We start from the raw sequence: 26,599 nt of genomic DNA, 5'->3' as shown, positions 1-26,599 counted from the left end.
TCCAGTGGCTTGTTTCAGGAACATCTGGTGGTTTACATGCAGCACACACCACCTGGCAGACGTCTCGGTGCAACACACTCTGTCTGCTCTTAGCCACACACACTACAGTTGGTGTTTGGTAGGACTGTGCCTGTGCAGACATTACAGAGCCTAGACAGGGCTGAAGGCTCTGCAGTAACTAAGTGTGTTTTGTCGATGCCGAATCTGTTTTGTAGTGCTGGGGTGTGTTTTGGGACCTGGTAACAATACAATAAGAGGTGTAAAAAGCATTTGTGATATTTTAAGAAATACAAAACAGTTGTGTGCAGCACTTCAAGTCAATTTAATAATAGAAGCAACAGAGCATGAACAAAGTTCAATTTTATATATTTTCTTATCAAATAACATTTATAAAACTATTGTGCAAAACAATGTCATTTCTGTCTTCTTCAAAGGCTTTGCACCAGTGGATAGTCATAGTCCTCTTAAATTAGGAAATATAACAAGTATGCATAACTTAAAACAGAAAGTGGTTAGCCTATATACTGTATGTACATTTGTACACATACGTGGATTGAGGGCTCCTGACATGATGATAAGCAATACTGCAGAGTCGACAAAACCTGCAACACAAACTGTATATAAAATGTGATGTAACTGACTAGTACAATGTCATGTATTTGTTTGGCTAATTCTCCCGAAGAGCACTCCCAGGTTCTTGGCTGATCTCAGAGTAGAAATGCCTCATCAGCAAGGTGACAAGAGCCAACTAAAAACTGGAGTATCAAACTTGTTTTGAACTGTTAACTTGTTAATACATACATGTAGTTCAAAGAGTCAACAAATTCCAATAAACTTCACAAAAATGTAAAAATAACTACATTACAATATAATAAATCTCAAATTACTATATTTTACAAATGGAGAGTTCACCCAAAATACAAAATTACTTAAATGTGTCCTTATCTTCAGAGATGAAAACAAATCTAAAGTTTGTATCGTGGTCTCTCCTGGCCAATAGACAACTTACGGTAAAAGGTAAGGAAAAATATGTAACTTAGTAATTGGGCGAACTATCCCTTTAAAAGCTGAATATTCATGATCTAGATCTTCAACATGTGAAATTAACATATTTTGAAATGGAGAAAAATACAGACAAGCATAGGCCATGAATGTAAACACCTTGTGCTGACACTTAACAGTAGTTACTTTTGTCACACCTTCAACTGTTTTCTTTTAAGTTTATTTTTAAGTTCGCTCTTTTTTTAACAGCTTATATTCCAGTATGTCCAATGCTGGGAGCACTCAAGTGTTTCTATAATGAAATGTCAATTCTAATTCTAGTGTTTCCCCATCCCAGAGACATACAGGAGATGGTCCTCTGGGGACTTCCCATGGCTCTTGCTGAGGTGGAGCTTGATGGCATGCTTACTGGCAAACTTACGGATACACAGCTGGCACCGGTACACAGTCCCACTGCCCTCCTCCTGTGACTGAGAAGAGGGTGCAGAAGAGAAGAGGAAAGGGTCCAGGAGGGGCAGTTCATCAGACCCAACTTTTGAGGAGTCCCTCAGGGTCTGTTTGGGGGAGAGCTTGGCCAGGTCCTTCAGTCTGAAGCCCAGGTGGGCCTCCAGGTGGCAAATGTAGGCAGCGGGGGTCCGGATCTGTGAAGCGCACTCGCTGCAGAAGAACACCGGCTGGCCTGAGTCCAGGTTCTTGAGGAACTTCGTCCTGCCGGTTCTCCTCAGCTGGTACTTGACGTTGGCCAGCCAGTGGCTGATGGTGGTCATGGAGAGGCCCGTGAAGCGGGACACATGCATCCTCTCCTGGGGGCTCAGGTCGGACATGATGTACTTGCCCTCGGATGTCGGCTTGAGGCTGGAAGAGAACTGGGCCTGTAGGAGAAGCAGGTGCTGGGGGTTCCAGTTGGACTGACGGCCCTTCCTCTTATTGGCCATGGACCCCTCAGCCTCCTCTTGGGTGGTGGAGCCCACTACATCTGTGACCCGCGTCCTGGAGGGGGGCTTGGAGACGTGGTGTGCTGATTGCGTCAGGTTCCTCAGCATGTCGGAGATGTCCGACAGAGCATTTTCATGTAACGGGCTGCTGGATGTGAAGGGAGAGACCACTGTCATCTTAGCAGGGGTCACCATTGAGGAAGGGGAGACGGAGGAGGCTGTGGATGAGGGAGTCAGAGGGTCAGAGCCCATAGAGCCCCCTCGATCACGCTTCCCTTTTGTCAGGTCCATGGGCTGGTCATCACTGGACTGACAGATGCCCCGACAAGCCACAGGCTCTGGGTGTCTCTTGGTGTGCGTGGGGGAGGAGGCAACGGCAGCCCTCTCGGCCATACTCTGGCTCAGCCTGGACAGCAGACTGAGAGGGTCCTGGCTGGGCAGGGTGGGCTTGGCTGCCTTCCCCAGGTGGACATTCATCACAGATTGAAGAGCACTTAAAGGGTTAACGAAGGGCTGCTCCAGAGGGGCGTGGCCTGTTATGAAGGCTGTGCTGCAGCTCAGAGCAGAGGCAGGCAATGGATCCGTTTTTCTCCTGCTCGCTCTCGCAGATGGCGAGGCCCTGTCGCTATGGCTACTGTCGCTGTTAGCCGGAGTCACCGCCCTCCACTCTCGAAGCAGGGACTCTGCTCCGGTGGACTCTGCGGCGTCACTGCTACAGGGGGGCCGGTGCACCTCTCTCTTGGGGGACACCTCTCTCTTGGGGGACACCTCTCTCTTGGGGGACACCTCTCTCTTGGGGGACACCTCTCTCTTCACCCTCCACTCCACTTTGGCCACTTTCTCAGTCACCTTCTTAACCAGCTCCTCCATGGCCTGGAAGTTGTTGAGGTGGTTGAGTGGGTAGCTCTGACTAGCCGGTGGGGAGATCAGGGGCTGCCTCTTGCTGAGGGAAGAGAGCACCCCCTCTCCTCCAGTGAATAGGTACTTGAGAGGGGAGCTCTTCTCAGCACTACCCTGGGGCAGCTTCAGGGAGTTGGGGAACTGATATGCAGCGTGGATACTGGGGTATCCCCCGCAGCTGGGGTTGCCACTCTGGGCTTTGTTGATGGCCGAAGTCACCGTGTTCTCCAGGGACTTGAGAATGTCGAAGCCGCCCTTGGGGCTCTCCTTCAGGTCCTCCTCGGTCAGATAGTTATACTTGGTGGAGTTGTGAAACTTCTCCTCCAGCTCCTCATCCTCGTCCCCATTCGAAACTTTGTCATGGCTGACCATGTCCTTGGTACACTCGTCCTCCGTCTCCTCTTTCTTAATGTCTTTGAGAGGAGGGGAGATGGCCAGGGGTGAAACGGCAGAGGGTGGAGGGGGGGAGAATGTAGGAGCCAATGGGATTGACTGAACCCCCTCCTGTGTGGGGTGTGTGGCCTGTACAGAGCTGGGGGAGGCGGCCTCTGGGACAGGCCTGCCTCCTCTCTTGCTGGGGGGGTTGCCATTGGTGACCCGGAGGAAGTGACCCGTCACCATCATGTGGGCGGTCAGCTCCTGCAGGGTATTGTGGGAACTCCCGCACTCCATGCACTTGAGGATCTGGGACTTGCGCGATTCGAACTGCCACGCATAGCTGGCGCCGTTCTGGTGGCCGAAGCGGTTGCTGGGGGTGATATAGGGGTTGGAGACCTTGTGGGAGGGGTCACCACTCAGGGAGGCTTTGGGTTTGGGGGTCACCTCTCTTGAGCTTGGGGAGCTAGGGAGGTCCAGGCTCCCAGAGAGTGGGCCTCTCTTCCTTGAGATCATTTTGGCTGCCACAGGGGCCAGTGGCTCCTTCAGAGGCACTTTCTGGTAGTGTTTGGTCTTGATCATGTGGACGCTCAGGTCCTGCAGGGACTCGAAGGAGTGGCCACAGTACATGCACTTCAGCACCTTCGCGGCATCCTCCTTGCCTTCCATCTCCAGAAGGGAGCGCTTGCGAGGCTTGGACCAGTGCCCCTTGGCCCCGTTGGCTCCCCTCTCATGGTTGTCATCGCGGTAATGGCCCGTGTCGTTCATGTGCACGGTGAGCTCCACCAGGGTGTCGTAGGCGGCACTGCAGCCCTTGCAGCGGAACTTGCTGGCCCCGGTGAAGATGTTGCCGTACAGTCTGGGGTTCTGTCTGTGGAGCTGCACTGTGCTGAAGAGACTGGGCTCTGAGGGATGATGGTGGTGGCGGCTCTGAGAGGCCTGCTGCTGCAGGGACTTAGCCACTGCGGACTGGTGCCAGTCATAACTACTGCTGCTGCTACTGCTGCTGCTAGAGCTGCTAGTCCGCGGTGGCTTCTCCACAGGTGTCAGTGTCTGAGTTGGCGTTGGGGTGGGGTTAAAGTTCAGGGGCGACCAATAGGTGTTGGTCAGGAAGCTGGAGTAGATGGTCTTCATCTGTTCCAGGGTGTCCTGCGCCAAGGGAGTGTCCAGCGCCAAGGGAGTGTCCAGCGCCAAGGGAGTGTCCAGCGCCAAGGGAGTGTCCAGCGCCAAGGGAGTGTCCAGCGCCAAGGGAGTGTCCAGCGCCAAGGGAGTGTCCAGCGCCAAGGGAGTGTCCAGCCTCACCCCTGCTCCGTTCAGAGGCTCTTTGACAGGCCTCTCCACGGCGTTGACAGAGGTGGTCTCAAAGTCTGACAGGGGGTCGCTGGCCTCGCTCACGTGTGATTCAATGTCCATCTCCCGAGCAGAGAGCTCGGCCCCAACAATGGAGTCCCGGTCACCCAGTGGCTCTTTGGTGAGGAGGTCCTTTTCTGAGCTCTCTCCGTCCTCTTGAAAGTCCACGCCCTCTTCTTCCACCTCCATCGCATGCTCCTTCATCTCCTCCAACTCCTCTGGAGAGTACGCTGGAGGGGAAACAGAAGAGAGGGTGTGTTATATGAAGGCCACTGAACACACTGGGGGGGGGGGGGGGGGCAGATTAGCTATAAAATTAGCAGATATTATTTGATAGACTAATTCTATTAATTTCATCATATCTGATCACTTTTTAAAATTTTATTTAACTACCCTCTCCCCTGGTTGGAGGACTTGGTGGATAGCATGAAAATGATGTTACATTGAAATTATATAGATATTCACTGAGTATACAAAACATTAAGAACCCCTGATGTTTCCATGACATAGACTGACCAGGTGAATCCAGGTGAACGCTATGATCCCTTATTGATGTCACTTGTTAAATCCACTTCAATCAGTGTAGATGAAGGGGAGGAGACAGAATAAACAAGGATTTTTCAGCCTCGAGACAATTGAGATATGGATTGTGTGTGTGTGCCATTCAGAGGGTGAATGGGCAAGACAAAAGATTGTGCCTTTGAACGGGGTATGGTAGTAGGTGCCAGGCGCACTGCTTTGTGTCAAGAACTGCAACGCTGCTGGGTTTTCCCCGCTCAACAGTTTCCCGTGTGTATCAAGCGCAGGAGTTTGGTGGCACCTTAATTGGGGAGAACGGGCTCGTGGTAATGGCTGTAGCGGAATAGTATCAAACACATGGTTTCTATGCGTTTGATTTCTCCGTTGCAGCCGTTATTATGAGCCGTCTTCCCCTCAGCAACCTCCACTGGTATCAAGCATGGCCCACCACCTAAAGGACATCCAGCCAACTTGACAACTGAAAAGCATTGGAGTGAACATGGGCCAGCATCCCTGTGGAACGCTTTTGACACCTTTTAGAGTCCATTCAACAAACTGATGCTGTTCTGAGGGCAAAGGGGGTGCAACTCAATATTAGGAAGGTTTGAACACACTCAGTGTACAAAACATTAGGAGCACCATCCTAATATAGCGTTGCACCCCCTTTTGCCCTCGGCACAGCCTCAATTCGTTGGGGCATGGACTAAAAGGTGTCGAAAGTGTTCCACAGGGAGGCTGGCCCATGTTGACGCCACTGTTTGGCTAGATTTCCTTTGGGTGGTGGACCATTCTTGATACACACGGGAAACTGTTGAGCGTGACAAAACCCAGCAGTGTTGCAGTTCTTGACACAAACTGGTGTGCCTGGCACCTACTACCATACCCCGTCCAAAGGCAATTAAATATTTTGTCTTGCCCATTCACCCTCTGAATGGTACACACACAATCCATGTCTCAATTGTCTCAAGGCTTAAAAATCCTTCTTTAACCTGTCTCCTCCCCTTCGTCTACAGGTGACATCAATAAGGGGTGATAGCTTTCAACTCGATTCACCTAGTCAGTCTCATGGAAAGAGCAGGTGTTCCTAATGTTTTGTACACTCAGTGTATATGGTTTCTTCCTGTTTGTACTGGACTCCAAGTGAATCGTCAAAATCAACCAGTCACTCATCTTAATTCCAACCCTCAGATGTCCACAGACTGTCCCATCTTTCCCACACAGGGTGTTAGTTGAACTATTGTAGAGAAAGTTTCTCTACTACGGGCGCCTGAGGACTCGCAGGGATAAACGAGCCATCTGTGCGGGAGGCGAGTGAAAACCGAGTTGAGAAATGACAGTCATCCCATTTCACCTCATCAACCGTTAAGGTGTTATTTTCCTCCCAGACAAGCCTGTGTTTATATACTACCCCAGCCACACATATAACTAGCTGATTCTCCTCTACTCTCTCCTTTACTTTGTTTATGGTGGGGAAAAACAAAAAACAATATCTTGGCAAAAACACAATGTGCCATTTTATTTATCTCAGGGCGCAACAGCTTGAAATGAAAGCTAAATCGGAAATTAATGAAGCTCAATCGTGCTGTGGCATTCTCCTCTGGGGTAATAAATGAGTTGGATCAACCTCCATCTGTCAGTTAATATGTCTGACGCCTCTTCAACTGCCTCTCGTCTGTCTCCACACACACACACACACACACACACACACACACACACACACACACACACACACACACACACACACACACACACACACACACACACACACACACACACACACACACACACACACACACACACACACAGAGAGACACACACACACACAGAGAGACACACACACACACAGAGACACACACACACACAGAGACACACACACACACAGAGACACACACACACACACACACACAGAGAGAGAGAGACAGACAGACACAGAGAGAGACAGACAGACACAGAGAGAGACAGGCAGGCACAGAGAGAGACAGGCAGGCACAGAGAGAGACAGGCAGGCACAGAGACAGGCAGGCAGGCACAGAGAGAGACAGGCAGGCACAGAGAGAGACAGACAAACACAGAGACAAACACAGAGACAGACACAGAGACAAACACAGACACAGACACAGGCAGGCACAGAGAGAGACAGGCAGGCACAGAGAGAGACAGGCAGGCACAGAGACAGGCAGGCAGGCACAGAGAGAGACAGGCAGGCACAGAGAGAGACAGGCAGGCACAGAGAGAGACAGACAAACACAGAGAGAGACAGACAAACACAGAGACAAACACAGAGACAGACACAGAGACAGACACAGGCAGGCACAGAGAGAGACAGGCAGGCACAGAGACAGACACAGAGACAGACACAGAGACAGACACAGACACAGAGACAGGCACAGAGACAGGCACAGAGACAGGCACAGAGACAGGCACAGAGACAGGCACAGAGACAGGCAGGCACAGGGACACACACAGACAGGGACACAGACAGGGACACAGACAGGGACACAGACAGGGACACAGACAGGGACACAGACAGGGACACAGACAGGGACACAGACAGGGACACAGACAGGGACACAGACAGGATTTTCACTCATTGCTAATAAAGGGAAATATGATTTATGACGATAAGACTATTTAAAATGTTAGAACGACATCTTTCAAAGTCAACTAAATGGAAGTGAGGCACAAGAGATTACCAATGGTGATGAGTATCACAGACAGACTAGAAATGCTTTTTGGAGCAGGCTAACAGGTGCTTGGTATTAGGCAAACACACACATACACAGGACATCAGAGACATTTCCTCAGAGAGAAACAGACATAAGAGTGCGAGGTTGAGTAAGAGACGATGGCAACACATAAGCGACCTGTCACTTTGCATGTGTGCGCCCTCGGCTCACCTTAGACAGGTGTGTACGTTTGCTGGGTGCCTGGCCCTGACCGATCACAGGGGACACCGACCCTCCCTCAGCTCCCCCCTCCCGTCCTCAGAGAGTGACGGTCCCCTGTAGTGACAGACCCTCCCCCACTCGGGTCCCCACACACTGTCACAGCTAAGTGGGACAAATGTCTTGGCGAAGGACACGTCACCAGTCTCCTCCCTTTGCCCCTTCCCTTTCTGCCCACTTCATTATGGACTCAACCTCCCCCCCCCCCCCCCAAAAAAAACTATAAGCAAAGATGTTCTGAACATCTTATATACTTATGACAGGTGAGCATTCTGGCTACACACACACACACAGCACTTCAAATCCGTAATCTCTTTACACACACACACAAACACATCCAGTCTAAACAAAAACGGCATCGCTGGAATAACTCCCATATCCTGTGCTAACAGCCAATCTCAGGGCCGGCTGGGCGGTGGGCGCTGGTCTGATGTTGGCCCTGGGGGCGGTGGGTGTCAGCAGGCAGGCAGCCCCACTGAAAGGGCCAGTCTAATAGGGACCTGGCAGGTGCGGTCTAGTCTCCCATCCTGCCCGTAGATTTAGTTTGTCACTGGGTATCCATTACCTGCCAGTCTCCGCTGATCTTCTGCGACAGCCCTGATCAAAAGATGTCACCGGGCCCCGTGCGCTTGGCAGGGCCTGGCACACCGCTCGTAAAGAGGGCCAAGCAGGGTGTAAATAAAATGACATGATCACTTCCCTGGCCTCATGTCCTGGACACAATTATGATAATGTGAAGGGGGGGAGGGCGGGGGTTCTGAGGAGGTAAATCGCTCACCGCTCGGCGGACAAACCAGCAGGGGAGATATCTCAGTCTTAGGTTTTTTTCTCTCCTCCTCTTCCGGATGGTGTTCGTGTGAGTGTCTAATTTGGAGGAAATACAGTCAGGATGTGGTAGCTACGGTAATGTGTTTGTATCCAGAGCAGCTGGTCACAGATGTCAGGTTCAATCACTGAGGTTATGACTCTGGCATTAGCAGGCAGGTTGAACGAGAAGTCCTTAGTTCGCTCTTATAGTCTTGACCAATGACTCATCATGAACATGCTTCACATATTCCTTTGAACCTTTTGTTCTAGCTGTATATGACTACTTTTGGTGAAAGTGTCATTTTGGCAAGCCTTTCCTAACCCAAAAATAAAAAATAAAAAAATGAACATAATTCCAATCTCCTAGTCTAGTCTAAAGTCTAGACAGTCAAAGAAAGCAAGGCTAAGATGTGGGCTGAAAGGGCATCGCAATAAAAACGGGCGACCAGCAGTGAACGCTCCCAGGCAATTTAAAATGCAAAACAGCCATTACATCTGAGCACTATCTGTTAATTTGATCCCCAATGACTGATCATCCATCACCGTGGGTGACAACCACCATCCAATTATTCTCCCAAGCTTGACTGACAACAGAGGTGATTTATCACTCTAATAAAATGTGATGGGTGTGTTGGGTTCATTCTGAGAAAAATTATGGATTATTAAGAATACACCTGGATGGAGAATTAACAGATAGCTAGCTACACTCTCAAGGATTATCAAAGGGTTATTTGTAGAGGTGTAAGGTTCTACATGGAACCATCTAAAGAACACTTTATGGTTCTAGCTAGCACCTTTTTTTTTTTCTTCCAAAGAGTGTTCCGACGATCAGTAACAGGGAAGAAACATGGGATAAACAGGCACTGTGACTATACACCAAAAGTAAGAAGCAAAACCAGGCCCTCTCTTCTGATGGTAGATGGTACACCCTAGTACATCATCAGTAATCATTTAGTCAAAGCCAGGAGTCACACCCTGTCCTGGAAAGGATGGTGAGTGATGGAAGCAAGACACAAGAAAATGTGAAGGCTTCAACTGAAAAAAAAAATGAAAGAAAACAAAAACATGCATCCTGAAGTAATCAGCTTTTAAGAACAGTAACGGTTGATCTGTTCGCACTCAGCACCCTGCACTGCCCACAGTGGTCACCTCACTCAGCACCCTGCACTGCCCACAGTGGTCACCTCACTCAGCACCCTGCACTGCCCACAGTGGTCACCTCACTCAGCACCCTGCACTGCCCACAGTGGTCACCTCACTCAGCACCCTGCACTGCCCACAGTGGTCACCTCACTCAGCACCCTGCACTGCCCACAGTGGTCACCTCACTCAGCACCCTGCACTGCCCACAGTGGTCACCTCACTCAGCACCCTGCACTGCCCACAGTGGTCACCTCACTCAGCACCCTGCACTGCCCACAGTGGTCACCTCACTCAGCACCCTGCACTGCCCACAGTGGTCACCTCACTCAGCACCCTGCACTGCCCACAGTGGTCACCTCACTCAGCACCCTGCACTGCCCACAGTGGTCACCTCACTCAGCACCCTGCACTGCCCACAGTGGTCACCTCACTCAGCACCCTGCACTGCCCACAGTGGTCACCTCACTCAGCACCCTGCACTGCCCACAGTGATCACCTCACTCAGCCTCCACACAGATGGGGAAACAGCCAGTAGAGCTGGGAGCCAAATCACACAAAACACTGGGGTAAACAGGATGTGTAATCAAGACACTACTACCCGAGTCTGCACTTCAACCACTGAATGACATAGCAGCTTACAGCTAGCTACAGGAGCTGACCACAGAACAGCTGAAAAGAAGGAGAGGAAGGAGAAGGCAAAAGGAGTAAAAGAAGGAGAGTGTTATATTTGTCGGTGGTCCAACCACCAACTAGCCTAAAGCTACAGACTTAGGCTATCATAGCTGGCACCGAAGCAAATGGCTAATGGCTATTCATAGGAAAAGGATGCCATCATTAAGCTCTCTCGTGCTGTTACTGTACCACGTAACAATAACAGTTCCACAGCTAGGAGGCCAGAGGTTGGCCAGCTAAAACAGCCAGCTAGAGTTAAAAACAGAGGAGGAATAAGGGAGAAGAGAGTGGATTCATTCATTGAACATGATGATCCTGCCTCTATCCCGCCCAATGCATTTTGGTGAGAATTGGCTAACGATAGGTAGTTAGCAGGGTGGCTATTTAAACAAATCCAAACAGTGAATAAATCTCTCCTGGCCCAATAGACTGCTTTTAGGGTAACTAGAAAAATAAAGGTAAGTCTGAAAAACGTTAAGATATGCTTCAAAGTGGCAACATCCTTAGAGGATCATGAGGTGGTAGTGAACAACACTCTACAGTGTGATCATAGATCACAGTAAGGGTACTGAGAGTGGAGAGAGTTAAGCAGGGCCTCACTACACAGCTGTGGTGTTTCTTATTCCGGACATTTGTTCTTTAACTGGGCCCTCTCGCCCTTAAAGCAACACAGCGCCTCGGCAGGGGGCCCTTACTTACAGGAAGGAGCCTTAAATAACACTTACAACCTCCAGGAAGTAAGTCACCACAGCCTAAAAATCACACAACCGCAAACCACCGACTTCCACTATTTCCAGTTTCCCAGCATTCGACTGACTCAAGGCTTTAAAATAGATTAGAATAATTCCATACCAAAACAGTCTTGTTTGGTTCTATCAAAATGTCTGAAGATCAGTGGGGAAAGTAAAATGAAATGTCTTCATTCCTTAACATTTGTCATGCTAGGCTAACCACTCCTTGGTCTTGTGGTGGTATTCCCCTCATGTCCTCTGTTGCTAGGAAGGAGGGAGTAGCATGAGGTGAAATTATACTCACTGTCAGAAAAAAAATGTGACTCGTTTCAGGAAACTAGGCGTATGTCGCACGTCACTACTTCACAGGAGATGCATTTGAACATAAATATATATTTTGTTTGAAATCAAAATGTGTTTTTTTTTGGCAGAAATGCCATCTGGAACATGTGAACTTTCATGTACCTTAATAACAAACGTGTATTCCAATCTGTAAATACAAATAAAATTGTTAAATTATGAGCCTAGTTGGTTTAGCCATGGAAAAAGTCAGGAACCTTCCCACTAGCCATGATTGGCTGAGATAATGGATGGACTGGACATGCTGGGAGATGAGTTTGGATAGGTCTGCCATGTAGCATACTTCTGTCTATAACGTGAGCTGCTCAGTATGTTGATAGCTCTTTCTACAGTGCCGTTTTTGAAAGATATAACGTTAGCCATCGAAAACTACAAACGTTTTGCTACAATTCTCAACAACATTGATGCCCTGAATTTAGCAGGTGCTATCGACAGATCAGTTGGAAAAGGTGATGGAATAATTTCTGCACACACCACTGTCAGTGTGAACTGGAGTGACTTGACACAACACTGGCCAAACAAGATGTAGCTACAAACAAAAACGGAGTTAAAATGGTTCCAGTCTGCTGTGAAGTGTTCATCCATTTATACAGGTAAGAGTCTAGCTACATTTTCAGATATAAGTCAGAAAGTCATTTTCATTGCAAGTTACAGCGTACTATTAGCTAGCTAGTGAACGTTAGCTTGCTAGCTAGTTAACGTTACGTGTATGATCTGTGTAGTAATGTTATTAGAATCAGAAAACCATTTGCATTGCTAGTTGTAGCCTAATGTTAGCTAGCTAACATTAAACCTAGTTATTAGCTTTAGCTACCTGCAGATTCATACTACAGCTATGACAATGTTTGTATTGGTAGTAATATGCGTTGGGATTATGCCAGTTCATTGTTTAGCTAGCTAGCTCCATGTCTAAACAAAAGACTCCACTTTGCCAGATGATTACATGACCCATCAAGTTAGCCAGGTGTGTCTGGGGGTGATTACAGCCATCTATTGTATTTCATGAACATGAGTACATGTCTAGACAAAAGTGACCCATCCACATAGATTTTATTTGATATAGTGTGTGTGTTACCAGAGACAGTAATGTGAACAACATTGACAATGCACCAAAATCAGATTAGGATATAGGGCAAGGACTAGATAGTGTATTTTTACCTGGAGTTTTTTCTTATTGTAAGCTACTACTTTTACCACTTTTACAGTCTTGAAATCTTTGATTGTTTACTAAACTACTCACTCTGTTTAGTACATGGCCTCACATGTGAATCCTTAACCTCTTATGGCTGCAAGGGAAATTATTGAGTAGCCAGAAAAAAGGTGCCCATTTCAAACGGCCTCGTACTCAATTCTTGCTCGTACAATATGCATATTATTTATTACCTTTGGATATAAAACACCTTCTAGTTTCTAAAACAGGTTTAATTATTTCTCTAAGTGAAACATAACTCTTTTTACAGCCCATTTTCTGGAAAAAGTGAATTTTCCAAGAAGCTATGTCTCTCTTCAAGATACTCTCTATAAAAGGCCTTGGCACTTGGGACTGTACAAACACGTCACACATCTTCCCCTGGTTGTCATGCGGAAGTGAGAGAAAAAAGGACTTGATTATCTCTGTCAGGGACTGAAAGGAACCTCTTTGAGTGATAAGTGCGCACTTTATAATTTTTTCTGGGCGCGAAGTAGGAACTGGACCGCGCTCCTGGAAAACACTCGTTATAGGTGAATATGACCTCCAGCTTCGATTTTCTTTGATACATGTCACAAAATCATCCTAAAGTATGTTTTTTCAATATACTTTAATTATATTATTGAAATTTATTCTGGACTTTAGACGTGATGCGACGCAAGAATTTTGTCAAGACGGAGAGGTTAGCATGGCATGGCCAGTGTGTCATGCTAATTCAACAGGGACATCGTTCGTTCTAGGTCCAAATGAACACGGTTCTGAACAAAGGACCCTTTGGAGAACATTCTGATGGAAAATCAACAAAGATAAGGACCCAATTTGGGATGCTTTTTCATATATCTGTCGAACTGTGCTATCGCTAGCGTTTGACTAGAATCAATGCTGCTGTGTGCTAGCTATTGTAGTAAGCTAATATAACGATATATTGTGTTTTCGCTGTAAAACACTTCAGAAATCGGAAATATTGTCTGTATTCACAAGATCTTTCTCTTTCATTAGCTATCCACCATATATTTTTCTGAAATCTTTTCTGATGTGAAATTAGAAGTAGACGTTGGTGTCTGTTTTCTCTGGCTACTGCCGTGCGATTTCTTACTGTAGCTATGATGGTAGCAGTAATGTAAAACTGATTTATAGCTAAAATATGCATTTTTTTTGAACAAAACATAGATTTATTGTGTAACATGTTATAGGACTGTCATCTGAGGGAGTTTTTTCTAGGTTATTTAGGTTAGTTCTAGGTTAGTTAGGTTGGCTTTGCATGCTAGCTGCATGCTAGCTGCATGCTACCGGTGCTGTGAAAAATATGTCTCTCTTTTTGTATTTGGTGGTGAGCTAACATGAATATATGTGGTGTTTTCGCTGTAAAACATTTAAAGAATCTGAAATATTGTCTGTATTCACAAGATCTTTCTCTTTCATTAGCTATCCACCATATATTTCTCTGAAATGTTTTCTGAAGTGTAATAAGGTAGTTGACGTTGGTGTCTGTATTTTCTCTGGCTACTCCCGTGCGATTTCTTACTGTAACTATGATGGTAGCAGTAATGTAAAACTGATTTATAGCTAAAATATGCATTTTTTTTGAACAAAACATAGATTTATTGTGTAACATGTTATAGGACTGTCATCTGAGGTAGTTTTTTCTAGGTTATTTAGGTTGGTTCTAGGTTAGTTAGGTTGGCTTGTGCATGCTAAATGCAGCCTACTTGTGCTGTGAAAAATGTCTTTCTGTCTTTTTTTATTTGGTGGTGACCTAACATAAATATATGTGGTGTTTTCTCTGTAAAACATTTAAAAAATCGGACATGTTGGCTGGATTGACAAGATGTTTATCTTTCAAATGCTGTATTGGACTTGTTAATGTGTGAAAGTTAAATATTTTACAAAAATAGATTTTGAATTTCGCGCTCTGCACTTGGACAGGCTGTTGTCATATTGATCCCGATGTCGGGCTTGCAGCCTGAAGAAGTTAAAGAGATGGGTGGGGCTAATGCTTAAGAGGGTGTAAACGATGCTGAAACATTCAAGGGCCATTTTCTCAAAAGTGGGGTTACAAGTTTATCAACTTTCAAAGGAGAATTACTTTCCCATTGTTCCTCAACTGCCGTGTATGATGTAAAATTTTCTAGCTCTCTACTTTAATCCAATGTAAAAAAAAAAATACAAAAAAACCCCACAATTAAACATTTTGCTACATAAGACCGAATCGAGGCGGTCGGTAACAGATAGGTTTCTCTCAACTGTCGGTAGAGGTAAGACAACATAGTCCAACACTCAACGGTAGAAAATAGTGTCATAAGTCATAACCTTAAGAGAAAGATTTACTAATATGTGGCTGTGTTTGATCGCTCAGAAAGAGATGCTCACGACAGTCTATTACTGTACATCACTGTTCCTCCTATTCTGTTCCTATTTTCTACCCCCTAATGAATGATTGAATACACTGTGTCCGCTGATTGTAGTGCAGGATGTGTGCTCAAGGAGATGGGAAAAACAGAGATTCCTCTCGCTCCAGGTGAGGCTCAATGCTGCACCATGTTGAGAGAGCGAGCGAGGGAGACTGGGCAGGCAGATAGATCAAACTGTACTGTACTCCCAGAATGCTGCATTGTTGTGTTATGACTGGACCTACAACAGGCAGCTGTGTACAAAACATTAAGAACACCTGCTCTTTCCATGACAGACTGACTAGATGAACACTATGATTCCTTGAGGTCACTTATTGAGGTCTTGTTAAATCCACTTCAAATCAGTGTAAATGAAGGGGAGGACAGGTTAATGAAGGATTTTTGCCCTCAACACAGCCTCAATTAATTGGCGTATGGACTCTACAAGGTGTCGAAAGAGTTCCACAGGGATGCTGGCCCATGTTGACTCCAATGCTTCCCAATGCTTTAACTTGTATGAAGTTGGCTGGATTTCCGTTGGGTGCCATTCTTGACACACATGGAAATTGTTGAGCGTGAAAAACCCAGCAGCGTTGCAGTTCGACACAAACCGCCACGACTGGCACCTACTACCATACCCCATTCAAAAGGCACTTGAATCTTTTGTCTAGCCAATTCACCCTCTAAAATGGCACACATACACAATCTGTCTCAAAGCTTTAAAATCCTTATTTAACCCGTCTCCTCCCCTTCATGTACACTGATTGAAGTGGATTTAACAAGCGACATCAATAAGGGATCATAGCGTTCACCTGGATTCACCTGATCAGTATGTCATGGAAAGTGCAGGTGTTCTTAATGATTTGTATACTCAGTGTATGTGTGCCATTCAGATGGTGAATGGGCAAGACAAAAGATTTAAGTGCCTTTGAACGGGGTATGGTAGTAGCTGCCAGGTGCACTGGTTTGTGTCAAGAACTGTAACGCTGCTGGATTTTTCATGTTCAACAGTTTCCCGTGTGTATCAAGAATGGTCCACCACTTAAAGGACATCCAGCCAACTTGACACAACTGTGGGAAGCATTGGAGTCAACATGGGCCAGCATCCCTGTGGAAGGCTTTCGACACCTTGTAGAGTCCATGACTGGATGAATTGAGGGGTACAACTCAATATTATGAAGGTGTTCCTAGGGCAGTGGCGGTCATGACATTTTGTCAGACGGTTATTGTCATGCAAAAGACTGGTGGTCTCACGGTGATTAACAGACAGGTTTAGCATCTCCATACAAGCCTTTGGAACATCTACATTTAAAAAAAGTTGACCTACTGTATGTTATCTGGCTATGCACACCCTGTTCTCTCATCAAGTCATCATATTTTCTCAAGTTAATCTCGTCTTTACTAATATGTCAAATTAGTTTCGATTTAGAATGGCCTATTATAACATGGGCGGCAGGTAGCCTAGTGGTTAGAGTGTTGGGCCAGTAACCGAAAGGTTGCTGGATCGAATCCTCGAGCTGACAAATCTGTCGTTCTGACCCCTGAACGAGGCAGTTAACCCACTGCTCCCCGGTAGGCCGTCATTGTAAATAAGAATTTGTTCTTAACTGACTTGCCTAGTTAAATAAAGGTTACATGTGCAGGAACAGAGAATGGAGGCCACTTTCCGGGTGGTTCGTTTCACTCATGTCAGGTAGCCTACTCTGGTTATTTGCTGCCTGTTCCTGCAGTTACACCCAGCACTTAATTTGGGAAACCAAGTGAAATCTGTAGTAAAAAAATGTCATTACTAAAATGTTAACAACCCCGCTCTCTGCACGCCGGAGAAAGGAATATTATATAATGGCACAATCATTATTCATTTTTTATATATATATATTTATTATATATATGCTTGGCCTTTGCATATGCATAAGCTCTTATATGCATATGGTGTTTTGAATTAATCCCCACCTTAGAAAGGCTGTCCATTTCATTGTGTTTGGCTTTGAAACGAAATGCACAAGGACCATGTTTTACACTCAGTTTCAACCTGTTGTTGAACTACTTTCTTCAAAGTGATCAATCAGTGAGGTGAGTTTTTTAAAAACATACCGTTTTGATGATGTGTTTGATGTGATTTTCAATTGTATTTGCATTGATGTCAGAGTGGTTAGAGGCCTATTTATTGGCTACTTCCCTACTACATTTGCACACACTATACATAGATTCTTTCTATTTTTATTTTCTATGTGTTATTGACTGTACGTTTGTTTATGTGTAACTGTGTTGTTGTTTTTGTCGCACTGCTTTGCTTTATCTTGGCCAGGTCGCAGTTGTAAATGAGAACTTGTTCTCAACTGTCCTTCCTACCTGGTTAAAGAAAGGTGAAATAAAATAAAAAATAAGAGGGACAATAGAGCACTGAGTACCAGGCCAATAGTGAGTTGGGTACTCCTAACTACGTCATTGGCTTCATCAATAAGTGCATCGATGACATCATCCCCACAGTGACCGTACGTACATACCCCAACCAGAAGCCATGTATTACAGGCCGCATCCGACCTGAGCTAAAGCCGCCACTTTCAAGGAGTGGGACTCTAACCCGGAAGCTTATAAGAAATCCCGCTATGCCCTCCGACGAACCATCAAACAGGCAAAGCATCAATACAGGACTAAGATCGAGTCGTACTACACCAGCTCTGACGCTCATCGGGTGTGCCATGGCTTGCAAACATTACAGACTAAAAAGAGAAGCACAGCTGAGAGCTGCCCAGTGACACGAGCTAAACTACTTCTATGCTCGCTTCGAGGCAAATAACCCTGAAACATGCATGCGAGCACCAGCTCTTCCCGGAAGACTGTGTGATCACACTCTCCGCAGCCGATGTGATTAAGACCTTTAAACAGGCCAACATTCACAAGGCCGCAGGGCCAGACGGATTACAAGGACGTGCACATTTTTTAAGCAGACCACCATAGGACCTGTGCCCAAGAACACTAAGGTACCCTGCCTAAATGACTACCGACCCGTAGCACTCAAGTCTGTAGCCGTGAGTGCTTTGAAAGGCTGGTCATGGCTCACAACACCATCATCCCAGAAACCCTGAACCCACTCCAATTTGCATACCGACCCAACAGATACACAGATGATGCAATCTCCATTGCACTCCACAGTGCCCTTTCCCACCTGGACAAAAGGAACATTTATGTGAAAATGCTATTCATTGACTACAGCTCAGCATTCAACACCATAGTGCCCTCAAAGCTCATCAATAAGCTAAGGACCCTGGGAATAAACACCTCCCTCTACAACTGGATCCTGGACTTCCTGACAGGTCACCCCCAGGTGGTAAGGGTAGGCAACAACATATGCCATGCTGATCCTCAACACAGGGGCTCCTCAGGGGTGAGTGCTTAGTCCGCTCCTGTACTCCCTGTTCACTCATGACTGCACGGCCAGGCACGACTCCAACACCATCATTAAATTGGCTGATGACAACAGTGGTAGGCCTGATCACAGACAACGACGAGACAGCCTATAGGGAGGTGGTCAGAAACCTGGCCATGTGGTGCCAGAACAATAACCTCTCTCTCAACATGATCAAGACAAAGGAGATGATTGTGGACTACAGGAAAAAGAGGACAGAGCACGCCCCCATTCTCATCGACAGGGCTGCCGTGGAGCAGGTTCAGAGTTAAGTTCCTTGGTGTCCACATCACCAACAGGTCCAAGCACACCAAGACAGTTGTGAAGAGGGCACGACAACACCTATTCCCCCTCAGGAGACTGAAAAGATTTGGCATGGGTCCTCAGATCCTCAAAAGGTTCTACAGCTGCACCATCGAGAGCATCCTGACTGGTTGCATCACTGCCTGGTATGGCAACTGCTCTGCCTCCAACCGCAAGGCACTTACAGAGGGTAGTGCGAACAGCCCAGTACATCACTGGGGCTAACCTTCCTGTCATCCAGGACCTCTATACCAGGCGGTGTCAGAGGAATGCCCTAAAAATTCTCAAAGACTCTAGCCACCCTAGTCATAGACTGTTCTCTCTGCTACCTCACGGCAAGCGGTACCGGAGCGCCAAGTCTAGGTCCAAGAGGCTTCTAAACAGCTTCTACCCCCAAGCCATAAGACTCCTGAACATCTAGTCAAATGGCTACCCAGACAGACTATTTGCAGTGCCCCCCCATTACACCACTGCTACTCTCTGTTGTCATCTACGCATAGTCACTTTAATAACTCTACCTACATGTACATACTACCTCAACTAACCGGTGCCCCCACACATTGACTCTGTATTGGTAACCCCCTGTATAAAGTCTCGCTATTGTTATTTTACTGCTGCTCTTTAATTACTTGTTACTTTTATCTCTTATTGTTATCTGTATTTTTTTTTTTAATTGCATTGTTGGTTAGAGGCTCTTAAGTAGGCATTTCATGTGACTAATAAAATTGCATTTGGTTTTTATGTCCAGAGTGCATAAGAGGAGATTACCGTGACTCAACGGTCACAGAGTTTTACCGAGGTCACGTCTCATGACTGCCGGTGTGGCGGTAATATGGTCACCGCAACAACCCTAGGTGTTCTTAATGTTTTGTACACAGTGTATATTGGTTAATCTGACATTCAACCAGCTACATACAGTACAAAGACCTCTCACAGACAAACAAATCTGAGGAGAAAGAGATAGAGACCCTCTCAGATGTTATGTTCTCACCACATCAAAGGGACAACCATTCAAGGCCCACTCCACTCCCAACAAACAGCTGCTGCGATGATCGCCTAGCAACGAGGAGGTGATGGACGGGGCCCTAAGATGGATGGGCACCATAAATCACAACACCAGTGTCTGTGTGTGTGGGGCGGGAGAGAGAAACAAAACAACCTTTTTTCTAATTGTGGAAGAGAGACGAAGCAGTGGAGCTGGCCTTGCCTTGACCCCTCACTGTACTCTTTTATTCATGATTATGGCGTAACTGCCCGGAGCACGGAGGAGCAGAAGCCTGCTGACCTTCACAGGGCACAGTAAAATGGGAGGGTTTTGGTCAGACATCTAGTCCATTGTATTTCCAATTTACGCTACACTAATCAAACTGAATTTCCATTAAAACTAACCATCACTTTTTTTTTTTTTTACACCTAGGAAGCAAGGTACATTTTTCCCATTAAATGATTTGCAAGCACATTGTTAGCTTATAAAAGACAGGGATCGAGGTTTTTCAGCGGGCCGAACCCTCCAGGCAAAGCAATCTGGGTAGTGTAGTTGAGGGATAAATGTCATATCATCCACTATAGCTGGGCCATATGATTTGGCCCAACTGCTGTGGCCCGGGTGTCTAGTAACACTCCGCCAGAGAGCACGGTCATTCATCACACAGTGAGTGTCTGTCTAAGGCTTTCCACTCTGCTCGTCCTGCTCTCCAGTTACAGACCTACACGGCCAGCCTAAATAATATTCTCCATGATAAATGGCACTATAAGCCTGGTATCCATCATTAATCTGCTTTTTACTCTTGGGGAGTGCTGGTTAGGACCACAGGATAGCAGAGCAGCTTGGGTTCATTTGGAGGCCAGCCTAGCATGAGTGATACCCATCATCCCGCTCATCAGTCGCGCACACTGTCTCCCTCTCACACACAGCCACACACACAAACTCCATTGCACACACGCACCGTAACACAAGGTGTAATTTACACACACATATACATATTCACACACACTCAACAAACACATCATATATTCAATAACCAAACATCCAGAGACTCATGGAAGAATATTCTGTCACTCATCAAAACATCACGTAAATTAATACTCTGTCATCTAAAAACCCTTCCCGTTGTCGTCCTCCTCCCCACCACCTTTTCTCCAGCATTTTGTACAGTCCCATACTGTTGTGAGAAACTCTTAAAACCGTGCTTTTTCTCTCTTTTTCTTTGTTACTTTCTTTCTCCTCCTTTTCTAACTATACTCACTCTGCCTCTCTTTCTCAATTCCTTCCCCCCTCTCTCTTTGTTTCTCTCGGTCTACTTCTCTCCTCTTTCATTCTCTTGCTCTCTCTGTCTCTCTCCCTCCCTCCCTCCCTGTGTGTGTGTCTGCTAAAGCCAGTATGATAAATGACACACGTCAGTGTGTCAGGAACGAAGGGTGGGTCAGTGATAAATGACTCTGTTGAAAAGGAAATCGGCTCTTTGGCATGGCCGGGCTATTCTCCTCCTGGATTCGGTTTCAGGACCCCTGAAGACCAGAGCGGGCTCAGTTTCCCGAAAAGACCACACATCCCACTAGGCTCTGACGCGTTGCCCTCTGGGACGGGAGCTGAGGGTTTGTGTAAGCAAGACTGCCCCAATTGTTGCCATATCGCAGCTGCATCTATCACAACAACGAATGGCGGGACTATTTTTATAAAGTATCTACGTAGGCCTACTCCACTCACATACATGAGGGCCCTGAAACCTGATCTGAGGAGGGTAGAGCTGTGAAGATGCCAGTAGCACAATATTTTTTTCCATGGCAAAAATGAAAAAATTAAGCAGATCAAACTGGTCCTTTAAAAACGTGCTGCATGTGAAATATTGTGTGCTATAGCTTGGAAAATAAATAAATGTGATTCTGAATGACAATCTAATGTTTGTTTCCAATATTAGGGCTGTTTTCCTAAAGAAGTTAAGTCCGCTTCGTGTTTTGTTTTCTTGCCACGTTACTAACAAGTATCGTGATACTGGTATCGTCCCGGCCCTGGAAGAGGATGGCTTACTCGTTTTGTGATTTGGTTCACTCCCTTTTCTCTTTTGGAGCCCGGCCCATGGTCTGACATCTGCCAAGTGGGGTTAAAAAAAAATAATAAAGAGGAGAGGAGCCCGTTCCACCTCTCTCGCTCCCTCCCTCCCCTTTCACTGGCAGTTTAGGGTGGCATTGTTATCATTACACTGGGTGGTGTCTGTCAATACCTGTGGGAAGCACTCAGTCAACCACCCCTCCTCAACGGCATGGCAGGCAGGCACAGCGACCTCATTAGGTATGCACTTATCAGACACATAGATCACAGGCATGACTCAACCTTCGCCGGAATCCAACCACAGTAACTTTCATTAGCCATGGGTGGCGTGGCCTACAAAACTACAAGAAAAACTTCCTTGAGACTCACACCTGCACGGTCTAGTCCTACCTGTTATTTAGTGGAACAATTACGAGCCCATATGCCCCCTCATTCCTGTAATGACAAATACAGAATACACACACAGGCAGTCACCCACAGATATAAAATAAAAACCATTTATGTTGGTCTCTGCAATTCATATGTCAATAAGCATATTTGTAAGTAAGCATATGTGGTTTCAATTATTATTTTTGTTCTGTGTGCGCTGTAATGATAATATACAGTACCTGAGCACATTTCTGTCTCAGTATAAGAGATGCTGCAGTGACGACAACAGTTGTGAGTAACAATGAGGAGGGGGGGATGAGGAGTGGAGGGGGTAGAGGGAGGGGAGAGGTAGAGGGATGAAAGAGTTCAGAGGAACGATGGCCTATGACTGACACTCCTCACTGGGGCCTCTATGGTTGCAATTCCTTTCATCACCCCTGCCATCCAAACCACCCACCCACCCATACACACACACACACGATGGCTGCCACAGCTGACCTGGCAGCTATAGGCCTGACCCTGCAGAAACAGGAGACCTCTAGCCATAGAGCCCAGTCTAAACCAGAACTCCCCGCGCCGCTGGAACTGCTCACAAAGATTACTGGAGCACAGGGAGGCCGGATTAGAGCATGGGGCTGGATTTCACTACGCTGGCCTGAGTAGGAGACTCGATACCTGGCTGAAAAAAACAACACACACTCTCATAGAAACACATCACACCAAAACATGCATGCACGCAAGTACCCACGCAGGCAAACACATACCAAATAGAGCCACTAACTGTGAGGATGCTAACCTAGGGGCCACCTTGTTAGGTCCCAGTCACTACACTGAGTACACTCACTAGAATGCTTTAATGTAAAACATCATAGCCCCTGGGCCTACAGCCTAAGCTAATCATAAGCTATGTGAATGCATCCAGGGTTTCTTCCCCAGCTGTTTGCGTTTCTCCTGTCAGGCTGCCCTTGGTTGTTAAAAGCACTCAAACCTGACCCACACAGGTACGCCCGGCCATTTGTCACCTGCAGCGGAAAATTGAGTTACAGCACGACCAACGGCTAGCACTGCGCCGGGAGCGGAGGCACTGTGTAATATCAACTTGATTACATCAAAGTGGTGGCAAACCTGGTTGGTTGAGGCCGGGCACACAGAGACTTGTCATCTCCAATCATTAAGCCTGTCAAGACTCCATCAGCCTTTCCAGCTAATTAGGTGAAGTCTAATGAAGCAAGCAAAACTTTGCTTTTTCTAGGAAAATGCTGAGGGGGGAGGGGAAGGACAGTGGGTGAGAGATGGAGAGATATAGAGAATATGGGAGAGGAGATTTTTCATGCAAGTCTCAAGGTTGCTGTGGGCTTGCCTTCCCCCTAAGTCCCTAATCAAGGCCCATCATCTGTCATCCCTTTCTTTGCTCTCTCCATCACCATGCTCTGTGCTGCAATCAATTCATCATCACCCTTTGTGTGCCACTGAACAGTTGACAACTTTGTAACTTGCAGCTGGAGGGACCCACTGACAAAAAGGAGGTAAAAATAAAGAATAAATGAACAAAGAATGACATTAAAAGTTCCCTAACATTTCCACAACAAACACAGAATGGGTCTATATTACAACATCCCATGATCCTGCCTCAACAGAGAGACAAAACAAATGGACAGAAAAGACAAACAAACTGTAGAAAAAATATTTCTCGTTCTGAAATCAGAAAGCTTTCAGACATTCTTTATGCTCTCCCTCTCTCCCTCTGAGCGAGTGTGTACATTAGGCAGGGGCATTTTGATTAAATAAAAGCCTGGGCCAGCGTATGGCTAAACAGAATGGGAGCACTCACTCAGCCTGTCTCTGATTGACCATTAAAGCCATTGATGAATGGGCCTGTCAGAGAAGAGACAATTAAATCAAACATGAAACAAAGCCTTCCTGACTGCCTGGTCTAATAGAGAAAACCATTCCTCCCCTCCATTACATTGTGCACTTCTCATTTTACAACCCCCCTAGCGTGCATGTGTGTGTTTGTAGGCTGTGTGTGTGTGTGTCAGACTGTGAAACCACTTTACCCCTCTGCTTTTTCGTGAGTCACTTGACCATTGCAGGGGGGGTGTACACGATGCTTTCAAAGTGCTTTTAATGTGACGTCATGGGGCTGCATAACATGGGGGAATGATTTCCTGATGTAGATCGGGAAGAAACAGATCAAAGCAGATGACAGCTAATCAATCAACTGTCAAATCAGACATGGCAACAGTCGATTATACCTTCTTCCAGTCCACAATCTCTTCGTCTGGACCCAATTGTTTATTTTATACAAATAAAAAATCATAAGTTATTCTTCCACCTCCCAATTCCAAAGTTAGCCGCTTGGATCAAATGTTCAAAGCCCCTAGAGACTCAGAGAGTATTGGCACCGCCTTGGGCATTTCGCTATTACAGACGGAACACTTTTCACACATTTTAATTCTTCCACCAAGGTAAGTTAACGTTTACCGGGAAAGTAAACTATCCATGGGAACAATGGGAAGAGGAAAGTTGACTGCAGCCATCGGATGTGGGTGATACTGTGACAAATAGTATGGCTACTTTGTAACGAGGGGAAACAAATGGTAACATTCGAGGGATAGGCCTACAGTTACAGTACTAGTATGCTACTCCTGGGATAGTGGGTTCGTATTACAAAGTGTTATTACAAATCAAGTTAGCCTATACATCGAGTAGATGCACTAGTATTCCTATGAAAAAAAATACTGGAAACGGAACTCCAAAGGTTTGAGATTGAGAACAACAAATCTTTGAGCTGCTATCGCTTCAAATAAAACCACTCCTGTCGTAGTGGGCTACGTACCTGCCGCGCGCTTGGGCGCTTCTTGTTTCCGCCGCGGCATGTTTGGTTTCCCAAAGAAGAGTTATCTTTGGCCTCGTAGAATCCGAGCTGCTCCACTACACCGCGATTACGCCTTCATACACGATACAGTGAGTATTCTCCGTAGGAAAACTAAGAGCATTGTTGTCAAATAGCACAGAAAAGTCCGCGAAAAAAAGGGGAAAAACACAGCAAGTCGGTGAAAAAAGGCGAATGTCTGTCGTCCCCCGCGCGCAATGACTGTAGTGGTCAACAGCGTTAAACGCGGCCACCTCGGATCCTCTCTTGTCTCATAGATGATCGCGTCACTCAAAACATGAGAATGGGCAAACCCACTGCTCCGTTAACTCTTTACACCTCGAGAGGGGAGGGACATTATGACACGAGGCAGTCCTATTCTCTTTACTGTCAACAATGTGTGGGCTGCATCTATTGACTGGTAACAACAAATGACTAGTAATTAGAATGTAAAAGTCTAAACGAGATCACTGGGGGCCCAACTCTGACGTCACCCCATTGAAGTTGACATTTAAAAAGGTAAAGGTTAAGGTTGGGGTAAGGGTTAGGGCTTAGTGCAGGGACATCCCAAGGTTCCCGGATAGCACTAATTATACTGAAAAATATAAACACAACATGCTGAGCTGAAATAAAAGATCCCAGAAATGTCAAATACATACAATAAGCTTATTTCATTCCAATTTTGTGCACAAATATGTTTACATCCCTGTCAGTGAGCATTTCTCCTTTGCCAAGATAATCCATTCACTAGACAGGTGTGGCATATCAAGAAGCTGATTAAACAGCAAGATCATTACATAGATGCACCTTGTGCTGGGGACAATAAAAGACCACTCTAAAATGTTCAGTTTGTCACACAACACAATGCCACAGATGTATCAAGTTTTGAGGGAGCGTGCAATTGGCATGCTATCTGCACGAATGTCCACCAGAGCTGTTACCAGAGAATTTAATGTTCATTTCTCTACCATAAGCCGCCTCCAACGTCGTTTTAGAGAATTTGGCAGTACGTCCAACCGGCCTTACAACCGCAGACCACCTGTAACCACGCCAGCACAGGATCTCCACATCCGGCTTCTTCACCTGAGGGATTGTCTAAAACCAGTCATCCGGACAGCTGATGAAACTGAGGAGTATTTCTGTCTGTAATAAAGCCCTTTTGTGGGGGAAAACTAATTCTGATAGGTTGGACCTGCGCCCCTGCCCAGTCATGTGAAATCCATAGATTAGGGCCTAATTTATCTATTTATTTAAATTGACTGACTGTAACTCAGTA

The 26,599-nt window shown here is 46.2% G+C and overlaps 1 protein-coding gene across 1 annotated transcript; it reads right to left on the bottom strand.

Annotated features, from left to right (window-relative positions):
- Window positions 1–303: 303 nt before the first annotated feature.
- LOC139540192 (teashirt homolog 3-like) lies at window positions 304–25,619 on the bottom strand. Its single transcript, XM_071343805.1, has 2 exons — window positions 25,288–25,619; window positions 304–4,792 (listed from the first exon to the last, which is right to left on the bottom strand). Exons 1-2 carry the CDS (start codon window positions 25,325–25,327, stop codon window positions 1,320–1,322), a joined length of 3,513 nt encoding a protein of 1,170 aa, XP_071199906.1. The 5' UTR covers window positions 25,328–25,619; the 3' UTR covers window positions 304–1,319.
- Window positions 25,620–26,599: the final 980 nt, after the last annotated feature.

The sequence above is a fragment of the Salvelinus alpinus genome, chromosome 15, assembly GCF_045679555.1.
Source record: "Salvelinus alpinus chromosome 15, SLU_Salpinus.1, whole genome shotgun sequence".
In the NCBI taxonomy this organism is placed as follows: Eukaryota; Metazoa; Chordata; class Actinopteri; order Salmoniformes; family Salmonidae; genus Salvelinus; species Salvelinus alpinus.
Note: the sequence above shows the minus strand (reverse complement) of the source record. Positions and strands in the feature narration are given on the sequence as shown.

Excerpts from the sequence above, each read along its gene's own strand:
- LOC139540192 (XM_071343805.1), bottom strand. The coding sequence starts at position 25,327 with ATGCCGCGGCGGAAACAAGAAGCGCCCAAGCGCGCGGCAG. Across the intron at positions 4,793-25,287 it reads AGCGCCCAAGCGCGCGGCAG|CGTACTCTCCAGAGGAGTTG; the intron begins GTACGTAGCCCA and ends TTTCCCCTCCAG.